The following is a 12,317-nucleotide window of genomic DNA, read 5'->3' on the forward strand; positions in this document are numbered from 1 at the left end:
CTAATATTATTCTTCCATGTAAATTGAAATTTTGATATTGAAATTTAGGTTTCTCAGAGAAGCAATTCCAGACATGAATTTTGCCAACTCCCCATTTCCCCATTGTATATTGAGTAAGGAGAATGGGAATAGTTAAAAACTATTCTTTGAACCACTTGACTCACCCCACAATGTGAATAAATGGAATATATATATATATAAAATATTAACCATAGCCACATAAATTTTTATTATTATCTTCCACTCCGACATGAAACAATTTACAAATGTAAATAATTTATTTTCCATTGGGAAAGTAGAGAGGTTTTGATAATTAGCTCTTAAAAGTCATAATCTCCCGATTTCATAAATCCGTTATCACCAGTACTCATTTTTTATCACTTCTGAGTAGCACTTTACATTATTAATCATGAATATTATCTTAAAATTCTATATTTCTTTTTAACCGCCATGTGACTGAATTATTCGTATTTCTCCTTTCAGTAAATTTTATCTTTTTCTCAATAGTCTTGCTTAAACTCTGTAGCCAGAAATATTTTTTTCTGTATCACATATACTCTACATAGAATATAAACAACTCTTAATCTTTATCAACAAAGTCCTAGCGCCTTTCCCAAGATTCTTTTCCATATATATAATTGCGTGCCTGCCTATATGCCTGAAATACTATTATCTCCCCCCAAAAAACCGGTAAATGTTACTATATGTCTCTTACTCTTTGTGGTATACTCTTAACTTCCTCATAGATTTATCAAAAGTTATGACTCATTTATTTATTCCTTGTTTTTTTTGTTTCTTTATGTAATACAAAATGTTACAGATTCATATTAGTGTGCCCCCAGACTCCAACCTTGGACTTCGTCTCTATCTACACTCACTCCCCTAGCGATCTGTTTAAAGCCCCATGTTTTTAAATAGCATCTGTATGCTAAAACTCCCAAACATCCTGTCGAGGCAGTAGGAAATTTTTATTCCCTACTGCCCATTTGACATCACCACTTGGAAATGTAGTTGATACCTTCAACTTATTATGTCATATCCAAAACTGAACCGATCTTCCCACCAAACCATATATTTTTATGATAACGCCATTCTTTTATTTACTTGATTAAAAAATTTAGGTTCGTTCTTGTCCCTTTCTCTTATTATTATGTCCAACATCTAATATTCACAAAATCATCTTGATGTTCTACCTTCAAAATGTATCCAGAATCTGACTACTTTCCATCATCTGCATTGCTATTATCTTAGGTTGAACCACTGTCATTTCTTGCCAGATTTATTGCCCTCCTTTCAGTCTATTCTCAGTATAGCGATTGAAGCGATCCTGTGAAAGAAAAAGATAGATCATGTCCAATTTCTGCTCAAAATCCTCTAATGTATTAAAATCACTCAGATTAAATGTCAAAAGTCTTCACAATACAAAAGGCCCTCAATGATCTTCCTCCTTCCTTCAGTCTCTCTGATCACTTCGTCACTTGCTTCACTCCAAGCGCCCTGTTCTCCTTGCTGTTCTGTGAACATGTCACATCTGTTCCTATCTTGGCGCCTTCCTACTTGTCCTGGAACCCTCCTCTCTGTATATCCTCTTGGCAAAACATCCCACTTCCTTCAAGTCTTTCTGAAATGTTACCTTCTCAGTGAGTCTTACATATAAACACTTACCCTGACCACCCTATATGAAATTGCAAAATGCCTCCCCACCACCATTCTGGTATTTTTGATCTCCTTTTATCCTGTGTTTTTCTCATAAGACCCAATCACCTTCAAATATATATAATTATTGAGCCTTTATTTGTCTCTATAACTCTTCAACTAAAATTTAAGCTCTGCAAGAGCAAGGCTTTTTGTTGGTTTTGCTCACTGTAGCACACAGAGTAATACCTGGCATGCACATACACTCATAAATATTTGTTGAATGCATTGACTTTTTCTGTTTAGTTTGTTGCCATTACTAATTGCCATATTCCAAAGTTGTGCCACTAGCTATGTGTGGCTGTTTAAATTTAAATTGATTTAAAATATATACATTAAAAATTCAGTTCCTTAACACTAGCCAGATTTCAAGTGCTCAATAGTCATGTGTGTCATATTGGACGGTGCTGATAGAGAACATCTCTGTCATTTCAGAGCTCATTTAAACAGCACATTTCTAAGTTTTATAAGAGCAATTAATCTTGCTGCAATATTTCTAACCAGTGATTTGAATTATATAGTGCTGTCAGCTTCATCTTCCTAAATTATTACTTAGATCATGAGTAATTAGAATACAGTGAGAACATGAGAGTCAGATAGATCTTGTTTTAAATCCCAGCTCTAGTATTTTATACTTAATGTAAATTTCTTAACATAAATTTCAGTTTCTTCAACTGTAAAATGGGGATAATGTCTTGTTTGCAGTCATTTCTATTATATCGTCTGTGTATTCCAGAAAGCAAACCTTGTGATCTGCAAAATCATGCACTAAAAGCAACAGGTGTCTGGGGAAAAAAGTTTAGATAAGATCATTCAAAACTTATGCAGCTTTGTAAATCAAAACACTAAAAATAGAAATACAGCACAATTAAAAAGTCATATTAAGTTTTAAGCAATAAAATATTAAATATAGGACTCTGAAATGAAAGCGCCTATGTAGAAGGAATCTGTCTACATGGAAGAAAGGAGGATAAGCCTGAAAAGTTATGGTGTTGGGAATGATTTACGAACACCAGAAAGAACCCATGTGATAAGTACCTCTAAGACAGAGTTTGTGACCGAAATGGGCAAGAGGAAGGAAGAGAATAGCTGCCCTATTCTCGAGATAACTGGCCTCAGACAGACAAAACCCGCATCGCACAGGAGATTAAGCAGTTCACCTACTTCCCACTGGCAGTCTTCAGCCAGTCATTGACCAACATAGAAATACAGATGACCAGGACCCTTGCCTCAAACTTGGAGCAATTTTGGGGCAATTCAGGTTCCAGAGCCTCTGGCTGTGACCACATTTTTTGTTCAGTTTCTTCTCACGCACTCTTCTGCTATTCTAATTCCTTTCTCCTGAGAGCGCTCCTTAATTATTCATAAGCTCCCAAATCTTTAGCTCTTGCTCTGTTTCTAGGGAAACTAACCTAAAATAATACTGGAAAACGTTAACATGTTGGAAAAATTAGATATGAACCAATACCTTTTCCGAATTTCCTTCTGAAACAAGTGTTGAAGCAGAGCACTTTGTCAAGTTTCTGGCAGAGTTCTTAACACATAGTAAAAGTTCAATTAATAGTAGCCATGATGAGCATGGTGAAGATAATGGTGGTGGTGATGTCACTTCCTGCTTAGAAATTTTCAGGCTTTTTCCATTACAAACCTCATAACATTTTAGGTATATACAACTTGGGTCAAACTTAACCTTTACTGCTTGTTTCCCACTGATGCCCCACATTGAACTGCTATTTTTAATACCAACTTAGAATTCTTTCTGCTTTTCTCCATGTCTATCAAATATCAGTTGCTTTCTAGACTCATCTGAGTAACATCACCTCTAATACACTTTGTTTAAGTGTGTTAAATCATTGGGCTATTTTCCTTCTATAATTTGTCATATTTTTATTCTCAGATTTCTTTTGTTTCTCGGCCCTGTCAAATACTATAAGAATAATACATAGGTATTTCACATGGTATTCAGAGTGCTTTCTAATACTGCTTATCTCTTAAAGAAATAACTATAGACTTTTAGAAACTTTCTGTGAAGTTAATAATTTTAAATATTTGTAGTTGTTGCGAAGCAGTTGAAGCTCTCCCTAGGTCATTGAAAAGATGAAAATGTTTTCGGAGTAAACTTGAGTATGTTATAGACGATAATTAATTGTATATAAAAGTTTTACTCTACCCTAGCACACTGCCTTGGACACAGTAGCTATCTAAATATTTTAATATTTGTCATTTCTTTTTAAGTGTTTACAAAATATTATTTTGTCTTAGTATTACGCTTTATTCATTATGTTTACATTTAACATATGCAAAACCTTTCAACTTCACCAACATGTTTTTCAGTAAAGTAGAAAATACGAAAGGACTTAGTGTGTAGATAACTATAATCTTGAAATTTTTTCTTTTTCAGATTATCGACACAATGGTCGAGATCTTCAAAGCTCAACATTATCAGTGCCAGAACAAGTAATGTCATCAAACCATTGTTCACCATCAGGGTCCCCTCACCGAGTAGATGTTATAGGAAGGACAAGGTCATGGTCACCCAGTGTCCCTCCTCCACAAAGGTAAGATAGCATGTGCATTTTATTTTTGGGTGATATTACAAATCTATTTATAATCAAGTATTATTAATAACCTCTAAAGATAACAAATTCTTGTGGAAAAAAGTTACTTAAGGAAAAACAGAGATACTGTTTAATAACTCATATGATGAGAATAATATGAAATATAGCATACTTTATAACTTTGACCGATGTTATTTTATTGTAAAAGTTCGAAATTATAAGGAAGATCCAGCTTACAATCATATATCAGTATTGAGTAAATTTGCTTAGAACCAAACTCATTTTACTCATGAATGATATAACTTCTGATAATTTAAGAAAAAAGAAAAAATAAACAACTGATGGAGCTTTAAAATTAGGAACAATCATATGAAAAATAAAAGCAATGCACAGACAATGGCTGAACGGTTCAGAAAATCTGTAGCTTCAGGTTTTATACCCAGTGGAGAACTCTGATCAATCCAGTTAAGTACATAGAGGCTTAACTTAAGGGCCATGGAAATAAAATGTTTGCTAATAAGAAATATGTGCATAATTCACATTTTATGTACTTGAAGTGTTTAAAAAATTTGAACTCCTAAAATGATAATCTTGTAGTGCCAATTTTTTAGGAATAATTGAGTTAGTTTTAGGCTTAGAATTTTTAATTATCTTAATTTTATGTATAATATTGGACAATCTAAAAGAATTCAAGATTTATTATATTTATAAATTTAATCTAGATAATTGAAAAAGTTAAAAAGAAAATAATAGATTAAGTTTATAAACATACTTTAAAATGTTTGAAGATATTGAGTTAACTAAGTTTGTAAATAGGAGTAAATATTAAGAGTTTTCTGAAAAGTTATTTCTTAAATGTAGTAGACCTATCAATAGAATAATAAGATTTGTAATCTGAAATTTAAATTTAAGAGAGAACTAGAGTTTGAATTTGTAACTTTAATAAATTAAGCCCAACCTCATTTAAAAAAAAAAAAAAAGAGTGCCTGATTTTAACCAGGGAAAGAATATTTGAACACACCAATAGAAAAAGGCTTAGGTTTTAGATTAGCTTCAGCTGCACATAATAGAGACTATAACAGGACCTTACATAAAAGATTTATTCTATCATAAAAAGGAAGTGTGTACTTAGACAATCTAGGCCAAGAATCAGACATTAAAAAATCATCATTGATAGATTTTAAAGACTTCAGTTTAGATTTTAAAAAACAAATAATCATTATCACTAAAATAGGATCTACCAATATATTGCCTGTAAACAACATGCTGAACTCATTTTTTTCTACACAAATCTATTCTTCCTGCTATATTTATTTTATCATTGAATATCACTAGAGACCTGGGAATCATCTGTTAATAGTTTTGATAATCCTTATCTCTATCCTCATTGATATTAGCTTAATTTTATGTCATATCTCTGTTATAGCACTAATCTCCTAACTTCACTGTCAGCCTCTAATGGATAGCTATACTGTTAGCCAGAGATGCAATTAATAAAATAAAGCAAAAAAACTTGGACTTGACATTATACTGATTTTTGTCTTTTTCTACTATATTAATAAACCTCATTTTCTACTATATTAATAAACCAAAATCATGATTATGGTTTATTAAGTTATTTAATGGCTCTTGCTATTTCAGTCGGAATGTGGAACAGGGACTTCGAGGGACACGCTCCACTACTGGACATTATAACACAATTAGCCGAATGGATAGACATCGTGTCATGGATGACCATTATTCTCCAGATAGAGACAGGTAAATATGATTAAATACTATTAGGCCTTATTCTAATCACTGCCTTCAGGTAAAAGATGTTACCACAAAATGTTTTCATCTTGAATTTGTGTATTTCTTATATCTTATTTTGTAAAACCATATGTTTCCTTTTAATGCCTACATTCATTCTTATAAGCACATTATTAAAAAAATAAATAAATAGAACAAAGCAAAACAACCTTTTCTTTGGTAAGAAAAATATAAAATCATCTTTCTCTTGTAATTTTGGTTCTTTGTTAAAGTAGAGTTAGGGAATTTGCACATATGATAGTCATCATGAAAATAAGACATTTTATTATTTTTTACCTTATCATAACCAATTATATATGAAAATACTTTCGTGAGACAATAGATTTTAGTCTTTTATATTCATCAGGGAAATCAATGTGACTTTTTATGTATAAAATTATTGAGACAAATCTGGTTTGTTTAAGAAACAAACACAAAAACTGATCCATGAAGAGGTTTTTTCTCATGGCTTTCAGTAAACCTTTTAAGCATCTTAAAGAATCATGCTGTCAATTGCTGTATTTGGAAGAATTCTCTGAATTTGCTCCATTAACTGTGACATACTTGGAAGTAACATAGTATGTTTCAATACATACATTAATTACAACTATTTTTTAAATTCAGCAAATTGATTGACACTCTAATTCGTGGTTTGAATATATATAAAATAGAAAATGCTTTGATATTTTCCCCAAACTATGTAATGGGTTTGAGGTAAGGATTAGGAAAGAAAGCTTAATTTACTATTCAGAGAATGCTATGATGAAATAACAAGGGAACTCAGGGGTCCCTTTGTATGCATCCGAAACTAATTTTAGTAAAAATACTTGGGGGCTTTTAAACCAACTGATAAGAGATGTTGCTGTCAATATTCATAAATTTAATTGTTCTGTATAAATCTAGGATTATTCTCAATTCTTGCTTATAATTTTGTAAGATAGGGAATATCTTACTCTTTAAGTGTCAAGCAAGTATTATCTTTTGTGTTCGAGATCTAAGAAGAAATTAAATTAATGTCTTTATTAGATATTAATTATTAATGAAAGTTAATGTCCTATTTTATTTATTTTTAATTTGTTTGACTTTTTCATAATTATTTACATTTTTAGGGGTAATTATAGGCATGCACCTATAGAAATTTATGCCTATCAGGTACGGTAATAAAGAAAGATAACTATATCGGCATGATTAAGAGTTGGAAAGACAATTATTAGGGTGTTTGAATGAGTAATTTTGTTATCTCTAATAGAATTTTAATGAGTTTGATCATTTCTGGAAATTATTTGTATAGTGATTCATAAACTTGTATATTGAAAATTTGTTGAGGAAATGATGACAGAAAAGTCTGAAATGATTTTAAATCCTTCAACTTTATGTAAAGTTTTTCTTTTAATGAAAAATGGATTTGATGTTTTCTCGGAAGACATGGTCTAAATCTTACAGAGAAGAATAAGTTAAAATTAACCTCCAGAATTATACTTACAAACAAAAATTGTCACTATAATATCAAATACATAATATTTGAAGGCAAATGACCCTAGAGTTAGGAACAAAAATTTATTAAATTCTTGGTGACTAATCCTTGAGATTACCTGATATAGTCATAATTGAAATGTCATTATATTTTTTCTTGCTTACTTTATAACTTTAGGAATCTTTTAGTTTAACAAAAATGTTCAAGTAATTCAGTTTTAATGGAACTTGATCCATGTGGTTTCATTACTCCTTTAGAGTGCTATAGATTACCAGGTCATTAATACTCTTAATTGTAAGCTGTTTTTTTTCCTTTTTGAAATAAGTAAAATGGAATTTCATTTAAATAGGACTATAAACCATTTTTAATGTATTACTTTTGAGTTATCTCTATAATCATTTCTCATTAACATGAGGAATCAAAAATCAAAAAAATACAATATTATCCATGTAGATAGTCTATGACATTATTAAACAATGGGTTCTTAATATCTGTTTTATCCTAATATTCTAAAAGCTTTTCAATAATAGCATACCTATGAAGGCATTATAATTTTTAAAATTTATTTATTTAAAATAGTTTCAAGTATACAGTACATTGGTTAGACATCTATATTGTTCATAAAGCGATCGATCCCCCAATTGCTCCCTCCCTCCCCTGGCCCTCTACCTAGCCATAGTATTAATGCTGCATTCCCTATGTTGTGATCTGGCATTGTAATTTTTATGTATTATTGAAATGGCTAGAATACTCTAGAACTCTTACAGTGAATTTTCAAGAATAGCATTTTATAGTCAATTGATAGTATTGTTGATTTAAAGCCTAAAAGAAAATTTCCTTTGAAATAGTAAGTCAAATTTAGTTATTTTGAATGGTGCATTAATCTTTCCTGTCAGTAACAATTGGTGCACTGGACAGAATATTTTGTTGAATGTACTCTTTTTCATAGGATTTGGAACCAAATGGCTCTGGGTTTGAATTTAGACTTTTTTACTGCTTGCTAACTATGTATCTTTGGGAAAATTAATCTATTTGGCATTTGATTTCCTTATCAATAAAATTATAATATCAGTACCAACTTTATAGGGTTATTGGTTACATTGAATGACAGTGCCTCCAGTTGCATCATATATACTCAAAAAATGTGCATTACTCTTAATGTTTTAAAAAGATCTTTTGACTTACAAATAATTTACATTTTAATGTGTTTATTAATTAAGCGGAAAAAATAGATATTAGTCAATTCAGATGTTTTTTATAAAGCATTGTTGAGAATGTAGGACATGAGTCGAACCTTGAAAAATTAGCATTTTTATTCAGGCAAGAACAAGAGCAAAGGTACAGAGGCAGAACACACATACGCATCAGAAAGACCCAGTGCAGAGATGAAGGACTTGGGGGCATATTGGAAAGTTATGCATAAAGATAATGGCTTTTATATTAGCTATATTGGGTGAGAAATTATGCTATTTGACATTAGTTTATAGTACCTTGTTAAACTTAAGTGTTGAAGAAGGAAATGTAGTCTTCATATCCTTTTTTATAGGTAATTTTAAAATAATTATATACAGAATTTGATTGACTCTATTTCTTTGTACATTTCACTCTATTATTAGTCAAAATTTTGTTTTGAAAATAAAATTAGGTTCTTTACAAGTAATATAGAAACTTGGGTTCAGGGATACGAGCTAAAATGATAAATTGCAAAGGACACCTTTTATCTTCCTCTCCTTCCCCCCACTCCCCTGTATCACCACACACACTTTTTATATTATTGTTTCTCTGGTAAATTCTGGTAACTGCTATAACTAAAAACATAATTTTCCTGGGGCAAACTATGTGCTTTTAGTATTAGAAATCATTTCAAGAGCTTAATTTGTTTATATAGAATGAGTATAGAATACTAGATAATATTCCTGTAACACGTCAGAGATATCCTGCAGTAAGAATTTTTATGTCTGTCCTAGAGGCCAAAGTATATTGTGTGCATGGAGTACACTGTTAAAGAAAAAAACTTTCACAGCTGAAAGCTTTTCTAAAAGAAAGGGTTTATCTAGCCAAATGCTAACTAGAGAAGAACCAGGTCCTGGGCATGGAGTCTAAACCACCAGCAACATGGCCAGGTAGAAAAGACAAATATGTTTGCCATCCTGGAGATGACGGGCACTTTTATACATTGCGTTTTAGGGAAGAAAGATGTAAGTTGATTTGAAAGAACTTACATTGGCTACAGATAAGGAAGGGTGGGAAAAGGTGAAGTGGGGGCAGTTCTAGGATAAATGCACAGTTAGTAAGGAAAAGATATTTACTTCTTTTGATTGGTTGTGAGAAACAGTTGTGAAAGTTCACACATGGGCAGGATGTAGTGGTGTCTGGCAGATACTACAGTTGATTCAAAGCTCCACCATGTTTTCAGGAATGTGAGCAGTCTATTTTAGTTGTCTCATAGCTATTAACTGGTTAAATACTCTTGTCTCTTTCATTCCCTGCTGTAATGTAATGTAGGACATCTCAGAATTTTTCTTTTGTCAACACTTTAAGCATAATAAGAAAAAGTATAATTAACATTGGCAGAAGGTATATGACTTCATAAACATTCTCCTTTGTGCATTCAATTAATACATTTATATTCTAAAAAGAAAAATGCCCTGTTATATGGATCCCTGAGTTACCTCACATACTTATGCTATTTCTCTATTCTTTATTAGTTAGCTAGCTAGCTAGCTAGCGAAAGTGGCAAACATATCATCTTACTGGTGCATAACTATTTTCAGTTTTTTTTTTAGTCCTTTCAGTTATCAACACTTCTCTAAAAGTTTGAAAATATAAATGAAAGAAGAGAATTCACAAAAATAGTGCAATATTTTATTTATTATACTTCAGGAATATATTTAAATAGTTAAATCATTCTGAGAATATTTTAGGAATCATAAAGTGGAAAAACATTAAAATCTTAAAGATAGCAGATAGTTTTATATTAAGTTGAAATTGTTAGAAACTTAGCTTTCAAAAACGATTGGTTACTTTAAGGGTATGATATTTTATCTTCTCTTTTTGCAGTCCTTTTTATGTATCTGGTGATTTCTAAAAGGGGCCATTCGGGCTAATTTAATATAAGTAAGGATAATTATAAATATAATTGTGTTCTGTTTTTAAAAATTATATTAATAAGAACCAAAGTGTGTATAGAAATTGGTTCAGTAATCTAGTGCAGTTCTTTGAATTGTGATATTTTTATAATTTTAGAATGTGTAGCTTTATTTTTTTAAAGTAATAATTTTTTTAGTTTTCTGTGTTTTTTCTTTTATGATGAATTACTGCTCTGCTCAATTTTTTTTAGAAATTTCAGAGTGGATTAAATGCAATTTTTAATATAACTCATTGTGACAGTATTTATTGCTTAGATTAATGATGTTTATTAATTTGGGGGAAAATAATGGAGAAGTGTAAATAAAACATATTTTTGGTTGTACCAAGTGGATTCAACAAAGGTCCTTGGATGCATCTCTGGATCTTGGATGGATTTTAGGGGGCTTACTAAAAGAGTATGGTTTAATTTTGTGTCATATTCATAGATGGAGTAAAATTCATGCATTTCAACAGAATCTCAAGGGGCTCTTGACCAAATTAGGTTAGGAAGTATGACATGACTATAAAAAAAGCACATAGTACAGTTCTCCAGAGAAACAGCACCAGTAAGATGATAGATGTAGATGATGGTACAAAGAAAGATAGATAGATGATAGATAGATAGATAGATAGATAGATAGATAGATAGATAGATAGATAAATTTACTGTAAGGAATTGGCTCACATGATTATGCAGGCTGAAAAGTCCTCTGCTCTGCTGTCTACAATCCAGAGACACATGGAATATTGGTGTAGTTCAGTTTCAAGTTTGAGGGTATTGAAGCCAAGGTGGCCGATGGTATAAATCTCTGACTGAGGGCCAGTGAGATATGAGATGTTCAGCTCAAAAGTGAAAAAGCAAAAAAGAGAGAAATTCTTTTTCCCAACTTTTGTTCTATTTAGGCCCTCACCAGGCTGAGTGATACGCACCCACATTGAGAATGACAGTCTACTGTGTCTGCCAATTCAAATGCTTATCTCACCTGGAAACACCTTCACAGACACTCAGAATTAATGTTTAATGTGGGTACCCCTGGTCTAGTTGAGTTGTCACATACAATTAACCAACACAAAAAGGGAAATAAACTGTTGATTCTTGCTTAATGTTTTCTCTGGCTTTAAAGAGAAAAAAATTATACCTCTTCAAGGGAAATATTAGAAATTAGATGATGTGTGTTATATATACATATATTTATATAATTAGATATATATGTTCTATGAAATGGAAAATTTTTAGGAAGCTTTGAATTTTACACATTTTTGTTACTCAGGTAATTTTCAGAGAAAATCTATTCCTTTTTAATGCAGTAAAAAACAAAATCACAACTGTTGGGTATTCTACTCTTCATAAAGCCAGGAATGCCTTTTTAAAAATCTTTTTATATATATACATATATGTGTGTGTGTCCTTATAGTATATAGGTTTATAATCTTCTGTTTACATTTCCAGAATGTTTCATGATTACATGAACCACTGCTCTCTTTGGAGAGTAAGTTCACTATGAAAATAGTGTAATTCTGTTTTTATTTTTTAGACAATTCAAAATGCATTTATTGAGTGAAACAGCTATTTTGTGCAAAGATTTAAAGTAAACATTGTGCTAGTCTAGGTAAACGAATGATCCAACTAATTATTGCTAATATTTACCAACTAATTATACAATATGCCAACT

The 12,317-nt window shown here is 31.2% G+C and overlaps 1 protein-coding gene across 50 annotated transcripts in view; it reads left to right on the forward strand.

Annotated features, from left to right (window-relative positions):
• Positions 1-12,317, forward strand: part of RIMS2 (regulating synaptic membrane exocytosis 2) — a 526,738-nt gene that overhangs the window by 311,631 nt on the left and 202,790 nt on the right. For all 50 annotated transcript variants that reach the window (XM_016147467.2, XM_036232962.1, XM_036232966.1 and 47 more), the window contains 2 exons: positions 4,097-4,253; positions 5,895-6,011. In XM_016147467.2, coding sequence (XP_016002953.2) covers positions 4,097-4,253; positions 5,895-6,011 — 274 coding nt within the window. The remainder of the gene's footprint in view (positions 1-4,096; positions 4,254-5,894; positions 6,012-12,317) is intronic.

The sequence above is a fragment of the Rousettus aegyptiacus genome, unplaced genomic scaffold (assembly GCF_014176215.1).
Source record: "Rousettus aegyptiacus isolate mRouAeg1 unplaced genomic scaffold, mRouAeg1.p scaffold_m13_p_15, whole genome shotgun sequence".
Classification (NCBI taxonomy): Eukaryota; Metazoa; Chordata; class Mammalia; order Chiroptera; family Pteropodidae; genus Rousettus; species Rousettus aegyptiacus.